The sequence below is a fragment of the Rhinoraja longicauda genome, chromosome 22 (genome assembly GCF_053455715.1).
Source record: "Rhinoraja longicauda isolate Sanriku21f chromosome 22, sRhiLon1.1, whole genome shotgun sequence".
Classification (NCBI taxonomy): domain Eukaryota; kingdom Metazoa; phylum Chordata; class Chondrichthyes; order Rajiformes; family Arhynchobatidae; genus Rhinoraja; species Rhinoraja longicauda.
This window is the reverse complement of record NC_135974.1, coordinates 31833180-31852666: the sequence shown is the minus strand read 5'-3', so window position 1 is coordinate 31852666 and position 19487 is coordinate 31833180. Positions and strand designations below refer to the sequence as shown.

At 46.6% G+C, this 19487-nt stretch overlaps 1 protein-coding gene across 1 annotated transcript in view; it reads right to left on the bottom strand.

Moving 5' to 3' along the window:
- Positions 1-2502: 2502 nt before the first annotated feature.
- Positions 2503-19487, bottom strand: part of LOC144604702 (sodium-dependent lysophosphatidylcholine symporter 1-like) — a 40453-nt gene continuing 23468 nt past the window's right edge. The window contains exons 7-14 of the mRNA XM_078419349.1: positions 16601-16691; positions 14722-14843; positions 12701-12784; positions 10500-10583; positions 8965-9077; positions 6972-7115; positions 4792-4968; positions 2503-3696 (exon numbers count right to left, since the gene is read on the bottom strand). Coding sequence (XP_078275475.1) covers positions 3657-3696; positions 4792-4968; positions 6972-7115; positions 8965-9077; positions 10500-10583; positions 12701-12784; positions 14722-14843; positions 16601-16691 — 855 coding nt within the window. The 3' untranslated portion in view covers positions 2503-3656. The remainder of the gene's footprint in view (positions 3697-4791; positions 4969-6971; positions 7116-8964; positions 9078-10499; positions 10584-12700; positions 12785-14721; positions 14844-16600; positions 16692-19487) is intronic.

Below are 19487 nucleotides of genomic sequence, written 5' to 3'. Positions count from 1 at the left end.
GAGATGCTGCCTGGCCTGCTGAGTTACTCCAGCATTTTGTGAATAAATACCTTCTAAACTAAATGGAGTATTTGTGCAGATTATAATTACTGTATAAACCCACTGAGGCTGCTTCACCCGATACCTGTCTAGACCTATTAACAAAGCGCAGTACAATCAGAAGTTAACTTAATGTTATAAATTTAATATATAATTCTGTGCACAACAATAATTAAATTTACATCGTGTAACAAAGAAAACGCAAGATATAAACTTCCAGCAGAATTTAAGTCAGAAGCATTTACAATTAATTCTCGTTACTTCCGAAGGATATTCAGTGTTAACATAAACTGTGGAAATAAAATGCAAGTCCTGGCGCACTCTGGTCCTGAACTGGAATGCTTCATGCCCAGAGCAAAGATACCTTGCAGCTGATGAGGTTGTAAAGGGTCTACATGGGCCATCCTTCCACTCACCCATCCAGTGTTGACACTGCTTATTGGGAATGGCTATTAACGGGTGTGTCAGAGGTTATGGGGAGAAGGCAGGAGAATGGGGCTAGGAGGGAGAGATAGATCAGCCATGATTGAATGGCGGAGTAAACCTGATGGGCCAAATGGCCTAATTCTGCTCCTATACCTTATGACCCCAATTGATCACCTTCCCGCACAAAGTCACAATGCTTTTTCGCACGTCATTGAGGTTTTTTTTTTACAAGTTTCTGCACGGAGATTTCAAATGTTTCCTTATCAGAATCGCCGGCCACTGCACTGCCGGACGGAAAAGTGTTGGAAGAACTCAATGGGTCAGGCAGCATCTGTGGAAGGAATGACGTTTTGGGTCGGGACATTTAGTCTGAAAAAGGGTCGCGACCTTCGAAACGTCTGTGCACCCCTGCTTAGATGCTGCCTGACCCACTGAGTGTTTTCCAACACTGAGTGCAAGATTATTTACTGAAGCCTATCATAGATTAGCATCCATCCATGGTTCTGGTGTTGGACTTGTTTGGCTACCCTTTCAACTTACATTTGTACGGTATTTTCAATACAAATTATCATTGTTTACACCTGATAATCAAAGTTATAATATGAATGAAACTTTAGGAAAAATATTGAAAGGTGCCCTGATTCTCAGAGGTCATTTTGTGCATTGGTATAGAATACAATTCAATTCATTTTGGCTTTTAAAATTAATAATAGATCTTGGCAGTAAGAGGTTATACACCGATCAGCCAAAACATTATGACCACTGACAGGCGAAGTGAATAACATTGATTATCTTGTTACAATGGCACCTGTCAAGGGGTGGGATATATTAGGCAGCAAGTGAACAGTCCGTTCTTGAAGTTGATGTGCTGGATCTAGGAGAAATGGGCAGGAGTAAAGACCTGAGCGACTTTGACAAGAGCCAAATTGTTGTGGCCAGACGACAGGGTCAGAGCATCTCTGAAACGGCAAGGCTTGTGGGGTGCTCCCGGTCAGCAGTGGTGAGTACCTACCGACAGTGGTCCGAGGAGGGACAAACCACAAACCGGCGACAGGCAGGGTGTTGGGCGCCCAAGGCTCATCGATGCGCGAGGGCAACGAAGGCTATCCTGTCTGGTCCGAACCGACAGAAGGTCTACTGTGGCACAAGTCACAGAAAATGTTAATGGTGGTCACGGGAGGAATGTGTCGCAATACACAGTGCATCGCACCCTGCTGCGTATGGGGCTGCACACGGAGGACCAACAGCATATTAGGCAGGTGGTCATAATGTTTTGGCTCATCAGGTTATAATGTTTTGGCTGATCGGTGTACTTTGGCTTCCTGTCCGCAAAGCTAATAGTAGCATGAAACACATCAGTGCTCTGTGGAGAAGTCTAATATCACAGAATATTCTCAGAATCGCCATCCATTACAACAATGAAACAAAAACAGTGTAGGTCATCCTTCAAATCGAGAGCTTAGCTCAAATTTCACTGTCCCTTAATTGGTACATGTGACAAAATAAAACCCACCTTGACACCATGTATCATTGTCAGAAAATGCTAAACACATTGCAACCAGACCAAAATATAAATAAAAAGCTTAATCATCTAATTGCAGTTTTTTCCTATTACACATTGCTTTTGTTTTTAAGAGAACTTTCATACTTGTGCACATTCAGAAATTTATTGCAATGGGTTACTGAGCTATTTCTCAGGTAATTGTGCAAAAAAAACAATCCCCCCCCCCACCTCCCTGAGAGGTTTTGAATTGAACTTCATTATCTTTTTTTTTTAAGTGAACTTGGTTTCCAAAGTAGTATAAGAAAATAACTGCAGATGCTGGTACAAATCGAAGGTATTTATTCACAAAATGCTGGGGTAACTCAGCAGGTCAGGCAGCATCTCGGGAGAGAAGGAATGGGTGACGTTTCGGGTCGAGACCCTTCTTCAGAAGAAGGGCACCCAAGTTCTTCTTCTTCAGAAGGGTCTCGACCCGAAATGTCACCCATTCCTTTTCTCCCGAGATGCTGCCTGACCTGCTGAGTTACCCCAGCATTTTGTGAATAATTGGCTTCCAAAGTACCAGGTTACAGCTCAATGCAGAAACCAGAGCAAAAAAGTATTTCAGATCCCCTCCCCCTACGTTTCAGCCACTCCCACCCCCCCGAATAGTATTAAAAAGATTGCTGAGCGATGTTTGGGCCAGCATGTGCTGGATTAAGTGCTTTTGATATATTTGTATTAATGTTAGCTGCAATAATATAATACCTTATTTTCCTTTATTTGCACATACCCTCGAGTGGAGAAATTCACACGCAATGAATCTCTCTTCACTGTGGATTTATAAAGCACAATTCAGTTATAATTAGATATTTCTTCCTGATTTCTCTTGTGGTTCAATTCATTTATCGCACGCACACACATCTGTTGAACCGAGGTTGGATATTAAATCCTGCTTTTATAAACGAGAAATAATAAAAAAAATATCAGCCGCATTTAATGGCATTACATTTTCTACTCTCTCCCTTATCAATAGTTCCCCAGACATAGCACATGGAAGGCACAAAGTGTAAGTAATGACCTGAGCTCCCACATCTCCATTCAAAGTACCGTGGGTGCAATGAACTGCAGATGCTGGGATCTTGAGCAAACACAAAATGTCGGAGGAACTCAGGTGGGTCAGGTGGTGTCTCTGGAGGGAATGGACAGGCGTTTCAGGTCGAGACATTTCAAGTCTGAAGGAGGGTCCTGACTTGAATCGGGGCCTGCCCATTCCCTCCACAGCTGCAGCCTGACCTGCTGAGTTCCTGCTTTGCTCACGGAATGAGGAATTCTTATTAAACTTTTCCTGCAAGCCGAAGACTGAGTTCGTGCATGGTTTGACATATACTAGAAAAACAGGTTTTATTTTACTTTTTTTTTAAACAAAACAAAAAACAAATGTTCTTTATTTTGGTTTTGCGTTGTTTTGGCCACGGTCGGTGACGAGGTAAGTAAGGCTTGGTTCGTTCAGGTGTGCTTCAGTCTCCATGTCTCTCAGCGGCAGCTCGGTGACGAGTCTGATTTGGTTATTTACAGGAGGAACCGCCTCCTTGATGGCCACTTGTCCTCACACCTGCATCGCAGGAATCCGGCATCTCAATCTCCAGCCTGAAGCCAGAATCCGCACAAGTCACAGATCTTACAAAGGATTTTGTGCATTCTGGTTTCAAAGTGTGTTCTCATCGACTTCCACTTCCCAGCTTTTTCTGTCAAAGAAAGGCATTGTTGGTGAAAGGACGATGCAATGAGCAACTGTACACAATCGGGGACAACAACACAAAGCTTCTCTCTCTCTCTGCGACCCGCTCGGTTCCTCCAGCATCCTTTGTTAAATGGTCATCATCGTTACTGCCAGCTTTATTGCACAACACAATTGCTCACAAGAAGTACTATGGCCCAATGTTCTTTTGCAAGAACTGCCTTAGCAAAATATGATGTTGCAATCATAAGGTTACAAGTGATTGGAGCAAAATTAGGCCATTCGGCCCATCAAGTCTACTCCGCCATTCAATCATGGCTGATCTATCTCTCCCCCTGAACCCCATTCTCCTGCCTTCTCCCCATAACCCCTGACACCCGTACTAATCAAAATCTAACAGCTATTCAATATTTAAAAGAAGTTCATTTCTCACCACATTGGGACAGTTTATTACAAAATCAAAGTTGTTGTGCAATAACAGAAGGGATGATTCATTCTATGGCACCATCAACTCTGGCCAGCGATCTGATCCCCGCACACTAACACTATCCTTCACGCACTAGGGACAATTTACAATTTTACCGAAGCCAATTAACCTGCAAACCTGTACGTCTTTGGAGTGGGTGAGAGGAAACCAGAGCGCCCGGAGAAAACCCACGCAGGTCACGGGGAGAACGTACAAATTCGGTACAGACAGCACCCGTGGTCAGGGTCAAACCTGGGGCTCTGCTGCTGTAAGGCAGCAACTCTACCGCTGCATGGCTGCAGAGTATCGCCCTGCCTTTGGGATATGTAGGAAACCCATGCGGACATAGGAGAACGTGCAAACTCCACCTAGCCAGCACCCAAGTTCAGTATCGAACTAGGGGTCTCTAGAGACGTGAGGCAGCAGCTCTACTGCTGCGCAACCATGCCACCCCGAATACATATCCCTCTGTCCCTTATGGAGCTGCTGCCAAGGGTGCCGTGCCCAGGAGGCCATCAAACCACCGTGCACACAACTCTCCTCCACTTCACTTGGCCAATCCCCCCGTGCAATCTCCCATCTCAACCAAAGACCCAAGCTAAAAATTACAACGAGATGAATAGTCCGCACACTTACACAACTCCTTCAAGCTCCGTCTTTAATTCTCTCCTCCGCGCCTCGTTTATCGGATAAAAGTAGAATATCGCCAATCCGATCAGCACCATCATAATTGGGACTGGCGCCATCAACACCTTCAGGGTCATCGCCACAGCGGGAATATGTTCGCACGTTCCCGGTCTGTAACCTGAAAAGCTGAACAGACACACAGATAACGTAAGCCCCGTGAACCCTGGGACGGTTGGCAAATCAGGCAATTCAGAAAACGTTTCAATGCACAAAGGGTCGAACTATGAAGTACGTTGTACATCCCCACAAAGGTACAGCATTTAGTTTAGGGATACAGCGCGGAAACAGGCCCTTCGGCCCACCGGGTCCGCGCCGACCAGCGACCCCCGCACATTAACACCATCCTACACCCGCGAGGGACAATTTTTACATTTTACATCAAGCCGATTAAGCTACAAACCTGTACGTCTTTGAAGTGTGGGAGGAAACCGAAGATCTGGGAGAAAACAAATGCAGGTCACGGGGAGAACGTGAAAACTCCGTACAGACAGCGCCCGTGGTCAGGATCGAACCGGGGTCTCCGGCGCTGCATTCGCTGTAAGGCAGCAATTCTACCGCTGTGCCACGGTGACCGCCAGTGGCAGGATCCAGTGGCCATCCACCTGAAGCTAACTGTTCCACCACACCTCATCATGAAGCAGCAATCAGCTCCTCACTCACGTTAACAACAAATAATCTGACCTAGATGTTTGCAGCTCTGGTCGACCCATTGCAGGAAAGATGTGGAGGCTTTGGAAAGGATGCAGAAGAGGTTTTACCAGAATGCCGGATTAAAACTGGATTAGAGGGTATTAGCTGAAAGTCACACAGTTCTCATCCTTGTATCCCGGTCGTTAGCACACCTTCTCCAGCCTACAATGGACCATTATGGGCTCCACCCTTCCCCAGATCATCTGCTGCCGGCCCCGTTTTGTTCTGGCCTTTTCTTGCCTCCACCTCCCCCCCCACCAACCCTCCCCACCTCTATCTTTCAGTCTGAAGAAGGGTTGCAACCCAAAACATCACCTATTCCTGCTGATGCAGACTTGGTGGGCCGAAGGGCCTGTTTCCGCTTTATATCTCTAAACTAAAACTAAACTTGGCCTCATGTTCAGCGCGGGCTGACATTGTGGGCTGAACCCAGTCTGAAAAAGGGTCCCGGCTCAAAGCATCACCCATCCATGTTCTCCAAAGGTGCTGCCTGACCTGCCCAGTTACTCCAGCACTTTGTGTGCTCTTCCTGTGTAAACTAGCATCTGTAGTTCCTTGTTTCTCCACTTTAACAGAGCATACGGTATTGCTAAAGGTACAGATGTGCTGTAAGCATGAGGAACATAACTTAAATCAAGTATCTCCACCCTGGAAATGTGAAATCTAAAATCGGTTATATAACTAAAACAGTAACACAAAAAGCAATTGGATGGAGTGAACAAAATGGTTCAGAGAAGATTTACGAGGATGTTGCCAGGACTAAGCTATAGGAAGCCATAGGAAGAGGTTGAGTAGACTGGGTCTCTATTCCTTGGAGCGCAGGAGGATGAGGGGTACAAAATCATGAGAGGAATAGATCGGGTAGATGCACAGAATCTCTTGCCCAGACTAGGGGAATCGAAGACCAGAGGACATAGGTTCAAGGTGAAGGGGGTAAATATTTAATAGGCGTCTGAGGGGTAACTTTTTCACACAAAGGGTGGTGGGTGTATGGAACAAGCTGCCAGAGGAGTAGGAAAATAACTGCAGATGCTGGTTCAAATTGAAGGTATACACAAAATGCTGGAGTAACTCAGCGGGTCAGGCAGCATCTCAGGAGAGAAGGAATGGGTGACGTTTCGGGCCTGAAGAAGGGTCTCGACCCGAAACGTCACCCATTCCTTCTCTCCTGAAATGCTGCCTGTCCCGCTGAGTTACTCCAGCATTCTGTGTCTACCTTCGAGCTGCCAGAGGGGGGCGTTGAGGCTGGGACTATCCCAACGTTTAAGAAACAGTTCAGCAGGTACATGGATAGGATAGGTTTGGAGGGATATGGACCAAACGCAGGCAGGTGGGACTTAGTGTAGCTGGGACATTGTTGGCCAGTGTGGGCAAGTTGGGCCGAAGGGCCTTTTTCCACACTGTATCACTCTATATAAAAACATAAATTGGAAACGTACTGCAAACACAAGGTTGAAAAGCCCAAGGAGGCCCCGGCAGCAAATTTAGTGAAGAATACGTAGAAGGAGTAGAACAACGGCTCCAGGCCCAAGCAGCGAGGATTCTTCGCTCGAAAATCATCCACAACATCTGGAAGCATTGACCTGGAAATAGAACTCAGAACAATCAGACGTGTGGAGGACAGGTTGGCGGACAAACAAAATGGAGAAAACCAGAGCAAAGATGAAGCTTAGCTCTGATTTGCAAAAATGATTATATATATATTCCTTTATTCGTCCCACACCGGGGAAATTTACAATTGGGGATTGTAATGTGCCAATTGAAATAATTACACCAATAGATATTTTTAAAGCAGAGATAGATAGATTCTTGATTAGTACAGGTGCCAGGGGAGAAAGCAGGAGAATGGGGTTAGGAGGAAGAGATAGATCATCCATGATTGAATGGCGGAGTAGACTTGATGGGCCGAATGGCCTAATTCTGCTCCCATCTCTTACGAATTTATGAACTTAATACAACTGTAATTAGATACTCATCTGAGTACTTACAGCTCCGAAACAGGCCATTCGTCCCTTCTTGCCCATGCCAACCAGGTTGGTACATTAGGCTAGTCCCATTTGACTATGTTTGGCCCACAGCCCTCCAAAACCTACCATATATCTGTCTAAATGCTTCAAAAGACCTTTCTCAAAGGCAGCAAAAAAAACTCTTTCTTAAACCACACTTCCGTCTGCAAAGAGCAACACTGTACAGCAGGTAGAGCTGCTATCTCACAGCGCCAGAGACGGGGGTTCGATCCTGACCCCTGGTGCTCTCTATGTGGTACTTGCACGTTCTCCCTGTGCCCATGTGGGTTTCCTCCGGGTGCATCGGTCTCCTCCCACATCTCAAAGACGGCAGGTTTATAGGTTCATTGGCCCCTATAAAATTGGCCCTGGTGTGTGGGATGAGAAAGCGGGATAACATGGAACTGGTGTGAACGGGAAAACGATGGTCGGCATGGACACGGTGGGCTGATGGGCCTGTTCCCATGCTGCATCTGTAAACCTGGCTGAAAAGCAGACTTTTCAGTCGAGAGTTTTGGGCTCCATTTCTAATTATTATTTGGCTTCTTGTCCATTTTATCCCCCTGTCGATCTGAAGCAACTATGTTAAAATTGTCATTTGAACAATGAACTATGTTCATTGCCATTTAATCAAAAAACTGGTTAAAAAAAAGTTGGCGTGTACAGGTGTGAGATGTAGAATAGGGCATTTAGTCTATCATCATGGATGGTCTGTAATCTAGGACTGGCAAAAACAGTAGAACATCTTGAAGGAAAGATACTATTTTATGGATGGGCTTGCTCGGTTATGGAAATTTGATATCCGGCATTGCATTTCTGTTTTAACTTAGAGATACAACACGGAAACAGGCCTGTCATCCCACCGAGTCTGTGCTGATCAGAACTATCACAATCCCACACAGACTAGGGACAATTTACAATTTTTACCTAGCCAATTAGCCTATAAACCTGTACGTCTTTGGAGGGTAGGAGGAAACCGGAGATCCCAGAGAAAACCCACCAAGGTCACGGGGAGAACGTGCAAACTCCGTACAGACAGCGCCCCTGGTCAGGATCGAACCCGGGTCTCTGGGGCGGTGAGGCAGCAACTCTACCGCTGCGCCACCGTGCCCTTAGAAATTCAATAAGCAGATGCCTGTTTAACTCTCACAGTTTAAGAATAAGGGGTAGGCCATTTAGAACACAGATGAGGAAAAACTTTTTTAGTCAGAGAGCTCTTAAGGATAGCGGAGTCAGGGGGTATGGGGAGAAAGCAGGAATGGGGTACTGATTGAGAATGATCACATTGAATGGCGGTGCTGGCTCGAAGGGCCGAATGGCCTACTCCTGCACCTATTGTCTATTGTCTATTGTCACACTCTCAGAGAATCTTTGGATCAAGGGTTCTACCTGGAGCATGACGTCACAGTGATCGGGACAGACTTACCACGGTAACAGGAAAGCAACAGCAAGGCTGGCCCCGGTAGCGACGGCCATGACGATAATAACTGGCAGGTTGCCGTTCACCGTGACTATGGTGATCAACGGAGGGATGTACCACTGAGAGAAAGAAAGACAGGAGAAAAGATGGCCGTCAGCGTCTAAAGTCCCGCCTTCGACTGGTGAGAACATAAATTTCCTTTCAGTAAAATAAATGCAACTAAACAATGATGAATCAATGTACAATGCTAACAGAATACCGAACAGATTAGAGGCATAGTCACACAGCGTGGAAACAGGCCCTTCAGCCCACAGTGTACCAAAGTATTATTTATATGTGGAAAGAAAGCACAGTTCAAATACATGTGCAAGAAGCCAGGTACAGAGTCAAACAGTGTGGAAACAGGCCCTTCGGCCCAACTTGCCCACACCAACTAACATGCCACGTCTACACTAATCCCACCTGCCCGTGTTTGGTCCGTATCCCTCTAAACCTGTCCGAGATCTTCGGTTTCCACCCACACTCCAAAGACGTACAGGTTTGTAGGTTAGTTGGCTCAGTATAAATACAAATTGTCCATAGGATAATGTTAATGTGCGGTGATCGCTGGTCGGTGCGGACACAGTGGGCCGAAGGGCCTGTTTCCACGCTGAATCTCTAAACTAAACCAAAGCATGCAGAATAAGTAACTAATTTTCATCAATATGCATCGCTGATTTTGTGTTGCCTTTTTGACCTCAGTTCTCCACCTCATACCCTCCATTTTAGAAAAAAAGATGAGGTGGAAATTCTTTAGCTAGACGGTGGTGAATCTGCGCAATGCATTGCTACAGATGGCAGTGGAGGCCGACAATGGGTATTTTTTAATGAAGAGATTGATAGTTTCTTGATTAGTAAGGGCGTAGAATGGTCATTGGGGGAGTCCAGAACAAGGGGCCACAGTTTAAGAATAAGGGGTAGGCCATTTAAAACTGAGATGAGGAAAAACTTTTTCAGTCAGAGAGTTGTGAATCTGTGGAATTCTCTGCCTCATAAGGCAGTGGAGGCCAATTCTCTGAATGCATTCAAGAGAGAGCTAGATAGAGCTCTTAAGGATAGCGGAGTCAGGGGGTATGGGGAGAAGGCAGGAACGGGGTACTGATTGAGAATGATCAGCCATGATCACATTGAATGGCTACTGGCTCGAAGGGCCGAATGGCCTCCTCCTGCACCTATTGTCTATTGTCATGGGGGAAAAAGCAGAAGAATGGGGTTGGGAGGGAAGAATAGATTGGCCATGATTCAATGGCAGAGCAGACCCCATAGGCCTAATGGCCTGATTCTGCTCCTATGTCTTATGGTCTTACAATTGAACATATTCAGCAACAAGACAGACCACCCCCCCACCATCTTACATCTCCCCGAGCAACAGTTAACAAGCACCTGCTCGTTCTAAAACACAATGATTCATCATCGGAGAGACAAGTACAAAAATCACTCCATGGCAATGGGAGTGCAGAAAGAGAACAGTTTCAGCTTTGATGCAGAACATGTTAACTCACGATCAGTCCCACAAAGAGAGCTAGTTTCTTCCCAAACTTCACCAAAACCCACTGCCAGAATGGAACCATGATTGTTGCAGAGGCCTAGAGAGAGAGAGAGAGAGAGAGAGAGAGAGAAAAAAAAAGAAAATTAACAATCTAATTGCGGACCACAGTGGGGGTTTCTCACCCATTCCTTCTCTCCGGAGATGCTGATCCCCTTTACATTGGGGACCTGGGGTGGAGAGTGTTGCACAGAGCGGTGGCGTGTAATAAACTCTTGAGTCGGTTCACAGGCTCGTCGGCCGCCTGTATTTTCTGCGGTGAGGAGGAGACCGTGTTCCACGCGTATATGGAGTGTGAGAGGTTACTGCCCCTGTACCAATATCTGAAGGGGTTGTTCCTCAAGTTTTGGTTGCATTTTAGTCCTACGGTTCTAGTGTTTGGACACAAGGCAGGGAGGGGGGAAAGTGGGACCTCCTTGTCGGTTTGCTCCTGGGCCTGGCCAAGATGGCCATTCGCGGGTCCAGGCAGCGGGCGGTCGATGGTCTTGCCAGAGTCGGCTGCCTGCCCCTCTTCCGGGCCTAAGTCCGTGCGCGCGTGCCCCTGGAGAGGGAACACGCGGTGTCCACGGGGACTCCGGAGGCCGTCCGTGGGCGCTGGTCACCGCGGGGGGTGGAGAGTATTGTAAATAATGAATGCAACATTGTACTATAATGATTACTTGATGTATTGTAACCTCTGAATGTGGTTTTGATGTGATGTATCATGCGCTAATCTAATTGCTTTCTACTAGAAATTAAGCAGAGATCTAGGCAATATGATGAGTAGGGGAAAAAAAACTGCAGACGCCGGTTAAAATCGAAGGTAGACACACAATGCTGGAGTAACTCAGTGGAACATGCAGCATCTCAGGAGAGAAGGAATGGGTGACGTTTCGGGTCGAGACCCTTCTTCAGACTGATGTCAGGGGAGGGGGCGGGACAAAGATAGGATGTAGTCGGAGACAGGTAGACTAGTGGGAGTGACACACAATGCTGGAGTAACTCTGCGGGTCTGACACACAATGATGCGATTAGAATGGAGCGCTATTTGATGGTCAGCATGGATTTAGTGGGCTGAATGGCCTGCTTCTGTTTTTGGTGCTCCATGACTCTATTGAGGGTTATTCGATGGTCGGGCTGGGAGTGGTGGGCTGAAGGGCCTGTTTCCATGCTCTATAATTCTACGACCCTCAACAGCAACATCAGGTTAAAGGATGACAATATAATTTTGCCCAATATTTAATCTGTGTGCCTTGTATAGATCACATCAATCATCAGTGGGAAGAGGAGGAGGTAACAATATAAATTGTCCAGCTATTAAAGGTGCTGAAATTCATAAAACGTAGGCACCATAAATCTTCAAATTGACTAAAACGCATGCAATCAAAAGATCCAAGTACAAACAAATAAATGACCTAGAATGCAAGAAAAAAAACTTTACAATTGTACATAAAATTGTCCTATTGCAATGCTTAAGAAACAATTGGACAGGTACATGGATAGGACCAGTTTAGAGGGGTATAGGCCAAACACAGGCACGTGGGACTAGTGTAGATGGGGCACGTTGGCCGCCGGTATGGGCAGTTTGGGCCGAAGGGCCTGTTTCCATGCTGTTATGACTGTATGGCAAATGAAGTTCCTTGTATGTTGCAAAACATACTTGGCTAATAAGTTTTATTGTGATTATGATTGTGACTATGACTTAAGAAATTGCACACCGTTTAAATATGTTTACATAGAAACATAGAAAATAGGTGCAGGTTTGAGGCCATTTGGCCCTTCAAGCCAGTACCGCCATTCATTGTGATCATGGCTGATCATCCACAATCAGTAACCCGTGCCTGCTTTCTCCTCATATCCCTTGATGCAACTAGCCCCTAGAGCTCTATCCAACTCTCTTTTAAATTCATCCAGTGAATTGGCCTCCACTGCCCTCCGTGGCAGAGAATTCCACAAATTCACAACTCTCTGGGTGAAAAAGTTTTTTTCTCACCTCAGTTTTAAATGGCCTCCCCTTTATTCTTAGACTGTGTGGCCCCTGGTTCTGGACTCCCCCAACATTGGGAACATATTTCCTGCATCTAGCTTGTCCAGTCCTTTTTTTAAACAGACATGCTATTCATTCGAAAGATTTCCTTGAGAAATTACATTTGCACATGTGAGCAATGATACACATACCAAGATTACGAAGATGATGTGCTGGAAGTGATTGCCCAGCCCAGCAGCATGCGTGCAAAACAGAGCAAAATTATTCTGGACGAGCTGTAGACGTGGAAAAGCAACAGGAAAAAGTGTTAAACATATCACATTTTGATATGGGCCAGGCCATTTGCAATGAAGCGTAATCTTAACAAACACAAATCTCAGCAGTTAAAGCAAACCCTGAATGCTATGGGTGCAAAGATACAAATGTTTGATTTTTTTTGCTTTGGTTTACGGTTTTGAGGTCCCTGGCCTCCAGGTCCCTCCAGAAATAGTTGTTCAGTCTGTGTGCCCAGAGAGAGAGTATCCAAAGACCACAGGGTCATTGGGCTCAGAGGGTGGTTGAGGTCACTGGACAGAGGTCCATGGGACTCATGGGCCAAAGTTCACAGGGCACAGAGACAGGGGGGACACTGGACAAAGAGGCAAGGCTCAATGGGGGTGCTTTATTGTCGAATGTGCAGAGTGCCAACGTACAGTGAAATTCATTTCTTACTAAGTCTATCGCCGTATGTCATCCCCGATTAGCAGTTGTACAGCAATCTTTTGGGGTGGCACGGTGGCGCAGTGGTAGAGTTGCTGCCTTACAGCGCCGGAGACTCGTGTCCGATCCCGACTACGGGTGCTGTCTGTACGGAGTTTGTACGTTCTCCCCGTGACCGCATGGGTTTTCTCCAAGATCTTCGGTTTCCTCCCACACTCCAAAGACGTACAAGTATGTAGGTTAATTGGATTGGTATAATTGTAAATAGTGCGTGCAGGATAGTGTTAATGTGCGGGGATCGTTGGTCGATGCGGACTCGGTGGGCCGAAGGGCCTGCTTCCGTGCTGTATCTCCAAACTAAACTAAACTAAACTAATAGTCTAAGAGCCTGCATGCAAGAGGCGCCACGTCTTGGTGCCATTTTCCAAGTCCAGCCCATGCTCCAGTTGTTGTGAGCGGTGCCCAATCTAGGCGAGGCCCAGGCTACTGTGGGGCCTCCAGCTATCGCCTTCCTTGGTCGACCAGCAACTTGGCAGCTGAATTCCATTGTTCTCTCACTCAATTGGTGAATGTACCTAAGACTTTGAGTCTGAAGAAGGGAGCCGACCCGAAACGTCACCTCTATCCACGTTCTCCAGAGATGACCCGTACACCAGATCTACCCTCGGCACTCGGGAAAATTTACATAAGCCAATCAATGTATAAATCTGGTAGACACAATTAATGTGTAAACCTGTAGGTCTTTGGAACGTGGGAGGAAACCGGAGCACCCATGCGGTCACAGAGAGAACGTAAAAAACTCTACAGACAGCACCTGCAGTCAGGATCAAACCTGGGTTTCTGGCGCTGTTAGGCAGCAACTCTACCGCCCCTATCTGCTCAAACTGCCAGCTTTCCAGCATCTGCATTCTTGTAAGTCTACTGTGTCTTTCATTCACTTGCACTACTGTTGATTTTTAGCTTCAGATTATGTTTCTTCCAGTCTTATGTAGGGCATAGGTGTAAGGTGAGGGTTTTTTTTTTAATAGGAATCTGTGGGGTAACATTTTCACACAAAGGGTGGTGGGTGTATGGAACCTGCTGTCGAAGGAGGTAGTTGAGGTAGGGAACTATGGTCTGAAGAAGGGTCTCGACCCTAAACGTCACCCATTCCTTCTCTCCTGAGATGCTGCCGGACCTGCTGAGTTACTCCAGCATTTTGTGAATAAATGCCTTCGATTTGTACCAGCATCTGCAGTTATTTTCCTATATTGCAATGTTTAAGAAGCATTTAGACAGGTACATGGACAATACCGGTTTAGAGGGTTATGGGCCAAACGCAGGAGGGTGAGACTAGTGTAGATGGGACATGTTGGCCGGTGTGGGCAAGTTGGACTGAAGGGCCTGTTTCCACGCAGTACGACTCTGTGACTCTAATACTGAACAACATGATTTCTGGGTTCTTTTATTTACCAATGATGCAAAAGCCCAACGGCAACAGACAAATACATTGCAACATAGTCACTCGAGTTACCTGGAAAGCCAAGGAGATGAAGAGAAAGCCAAAGGTGAGACTCAGGTACGGTTTGTGACTCATTACTAGCTTCAAGCCCGTCAAGTACGACACGTGGAAATGCTCCTTGGGAGTATAGCAGACTGCAATAACCAAACCAAAAGTGCTAATTAATCTACAAGTAACGTCTTCCAAATACACGAAGAACTGCAGATGCTGGTTTACAAATGAAAAAAGGCACATAGTGCTGGAGTAACTCAAGCAGGTCAGGCAGCATCCTTGGAGAACATGGATAGACGACATTGTGGGTTCCACGATGTTGCCCGGCCCGCTGAGTTACTCCAGCACTTTGTGTCTTTATTTCACCCAAATACACACAACTGGTTCACTGGGTGTATTTGAATCAGAAAATATGTAAAGGTTAAACTTGTCTAATCTAATTTGTTTGCTGTCTTATACAAAACTATGTCGTAAATTTCAATGGCTGGGGTCATGTATAAAAAGTAGCTGTTCTGGTGAAGCAATAGACTCTTTAACAGTTCAAGATTGTTTCATTGTCTATGTACTGACAACTAAAGTACGTACTTGCAGCAGCATAACAGGTCTGTAAACGCAATAAAACACAGATGAATATTAGAATCAAAAACTCAATAAATTAATAGCCGTAACACTGGTGCAAAAAACAAGAGGTCTTTAGCGCGCAGTCAAAGACATAGTCCATAGAAGATCATTATCCACAGTTGCTGAGGTTAGTGTTGTGTCGTGTTCAAGAGCCTGATAATTGCTGGGAAGAAGCTTTTCCTGAACCTGGGGGTCACGGTTTTCAGGCTCCTGAACCTTCTTAGAGAGTCATGGAGTCTTACAGTGTGGAAACAGGCCCTTCGGCCCAACCTGCCCACACCGGCCAACATGCTCCATCTACACTAGTCCCACCTGCATGCGTTTGGCCCCTATCCCTCTAAAGCTGTCCTATCCATGTACCTGTCTAAATGTTTCTTAAACGTTGCAATATATTTAGACAGGTTTCTTCCTGATGTCAAGAGTGAAAGAGAGCGTGGCCAGGGTGGTGTGGGTCTTTGATAATGCTGGCTGCCTTTTTGGGGCAGCACCGCCTATTGGTGCCTTTGATAGTGGAACGAGTAATGCAAAAAATGCACGATGGCACAGCGGTAGAGCTACTGCCTTACAGCGCCAGAGACCCGGGTTCGATCCTTACTGCGGGTGCAGTCTGTACGGCGTTTGCATGTCCTCCCTGTGACCAGCGTGGGTTTTCTCCGAGATCCGAGGCAGCACGGTGGCGCAGCGGTAGAGTTGCTGCCTTACAGCGAATGCAGCGTCGGAGACTCAGGTTTGATCCTGACTACGGGTGCTGTACTGTACGGAGTTTGTACGTTCTCCCCGTGACCTGCGTGGGTTTTCTCCGAGATCTTCGGTTTCCTCCCACACTCCAAAGACGTACAGGTAGGTAGGTAGGTTAATTGACTGGGTAAATGTAAAAATTGTCCCTAGTGGGTGTAGGACTAGTGTTAATGTGCGAGGATCGCTGGGCGGCACGGACCCGGTGGGCCGAATGGCCTGTTTCTGTGCTGTATCTCTAAATCTAAAAAAAAAAAATCTTCGGTTTCCCTCCACACATCCAAAGATGTACGGGTTTGTAGGTTAATTGGCTTGGTGTAAAATTGTAAATTGTCCATAGTGTGTGTAGGATGGTGTTAGTGTGCGGAGATCGCTGGGCGGTACGGACTCGTTAGGCTGAAGGGCCTGTTTCCGCGCTGCATCACTAAACTAAAGACAATTCCATACACCAGTATCCGGGTAGCAATTGATAATTTTAGCTTGAGAATAAATTTCATTTATCAGCCTCGAATCTTTGCCCAGCAGTCATATCCAAGCAACATACCTGTGCGTTCCTTAACTCCAAGTAATAGAATCAACGCACAGAGGAAGTAAAGGCTACTAATCACCATTGCTGCCAGCATGTATGCCCATTTCTGCGGAAATAGAAAAAGACGTTTCTGGTATTAATAACCCAAGCCCACGACACGGGGAAAAAGTCCTTTTACATCATTATGACTAAACAGGAAGGTCCTAGTTATTGTCTGCTTAAAACAAAATTCAATCTACTCGATGGTTTTACTGTCGAGGGTGGCACAGTTGGTAGAGCCACTGCCTCACAACGCCAGAGACCCTGGTTCGATCCTGACTTCGGGCGCTGTCTGTGTGGAGTTTGCACCTTCTTCACTGTGACCACGTGGGTTTCCTCCGGGTGCTCCGGTTTCCTCCCACGTCTCAAAGACGCGCAGGTGTGTAGGCAAATTGTAAATTGCCCTGGGTGTGTAGGGAGTGGATGAGAAAGTTGGGGTAACATAGCACTAGTCTGAACGGGTGATCGGCAGTCGGTGTGAACTCGAAGGGCCTGTTTCCAAAATGCATCTTTCAATCGGGAAAAACGTCAAAGATTTTATTCTTCACCATCTCAATCAAGAGCCTATTCCACTTATTGGTGCCTGTTTATCTGATGCCGACTGAACGAGGGGAGTAACAGTCCTCATCACCTTCCAACGGCGGGACCGCTATTTGCCTTGCTGAGTGGTACAGTGTGGCAACAGGCCCTTCGGCCCACATCGGCCAGCTACACTAGTCCCACCTGCCCGCATTTGGCCCATATCCCGCCAAACCTGTCCTATCCATGTACCTGTCTAACTGCGTCTTAAACGTTGGGATAGTCCCAGCCTCAACTACCTCCTCCGGCAGCTCATTCCATACACCCACCACCTTCTGTGTGGAAAAGTTACCGCTCAGATTCCTATTAAATATCACTCCCCTCACCTCAAACCTGTGTCCTCTGGTCCTCGATTCCCCTACTCTGGGCAAGTCTCTGTACATCTACATGATCTATTCCTCTCATAATTGTATACACCTCTGTGAGATCACCCCTCACCCTCCTGTGCCCCAAGGTGGAGTCCCAATCTACAACCCCCCCCCCCCCCCCCCCGTAGCTCAGGCCTGAAGCATTCTCAACCTTTATTGCCAACTCGTTTTCATTGATGTAGCTTCACCTGCTAAGTACATTTCAGCATTTTCCTGGACTTCCCCGATACCCCCTCAGTCTGAGGAAGGGTCTCGACCTGAAACGCCACCCATTCCTTCTCTCCAGAGATGCTGCTGCCTGAGTTACTCCAGCATTTTGTGTCTACCGTGGCTTTTTCTTTGTCACTGTTACGCCACCATGCTGAGAAACTATATTCTGCACTCTGATATCTTTCTCTTCTCTGTTGTACCTGTGTTTGGCCCGATTGTATTCATGTATAGCATTATCTAATTTGTTGGGTTACCAGGGGGGCGCGGAAGCTTTTCACTGTACCTCAGAACACGTGTCAATAATAAGCCTGATTCCTAATACATTGAGATGGATCCATCACAGCTTTGGATCATACTGCTAAAGTTTTAAACTTTAAAATCTGCTTCCTCTACCTTAATTCTCGCTCTACATTACAGATATGAATTTGATTTCTCAATTTCCGTTCTGTTGCAATTAAACACATTTGGCTTAGAGCCAAACAGTCCCTTCGACCCAACCTGCCCACACCAACCAACATGCCCCATCTACACTAGTCCCATCTGACTGTGTTTGTCCCTCTAAACCTGTCCTATCCATGTACCTGTCTAAATGTTTCTTGAATGTTGTGATAGTAACTGCCTCAACTACCTCCTCCGGCAGCTTGTTCCATACACCCACCACCCTTTGTGTGAAAATGAGATTTCCGAGGATGTTGTCAGGGCTCGAGGGTCCAAGCCACAGGGCAAGGTGGACCAGGCTGGGACTCTATTCCTTGGAGCACAGGACGATGAGGGAGTGATCGTAGAGGTGTACAAAATCACGAGAGGAGTAGATCGGGTAGATGCACAGAGTCTCGTGCCCAGAGTTGGGGGAATCAAGAGCCAGAAGGCATAGGTTTAAGGTGAAGGGGAAAAGATTTAATCTGAGGAGGAACATTTGTTGGCTGGTGTATGGAACGAGCTGCCACAGGAGGCAGTTGAGGCAGGGACTATTGCAACGTTTAAGGTAACAGTTAGACAGGTACATGGATGGGACAGATTTAGAGGGATCTGGGCCAAACGCAGGCAGGTGGGACGAGTGTAGATGGGACATGTTGGTCGGTGTGGGCAAGTTGGGCCGAAGGGCCTGTTTCCATGCTATATCACTCTATGACTTGAGGAATGTACATATTTGGGTAAATACTGCAATGAAAACAGAAAATGCTTGTAATCCGCAGCAGGGCAAGTTGCAATGCCTTCTGTTGGATGGTGATAAGGTTTTGTTGTTGTCTTCTTACAGTGAGCATCACCACAAACCAATCAATCTTTCGATCTCCAGCCCATCACAAACCCTCCCTTTCCTTCTCTCCACCCAGCATTGCATGAGCCGCAAACTCATGACTACCCCGAGTCCCGATTAAAGGTCACCAACCTGAATGGTTCATTCTTTTTCACTCGTCACTGATGTTGCCTGACCTGCCGAGTCTATCCGGTATTTCATGCTCCCTCCTTTCCACTCCCCAAGCCAGAGGGTTGTGAATCTGTGGAATTCTCTGCCTCAGAAGGCAGTGGAGGCCAATTCTCTGAATGCATTCAAGAGAGAGCTGGATAGTGCTCTTAAGGATAGCGGAGTCAGGGGGTATGGGGAGAAGGCAGGAACGGGGTACTGATTGAGAATGATCAGCCATGATCACATTGAATGGCGGTGCTGGCTCGAAGGGCCGAATGGCCTCCTCCTGCAGCTATTG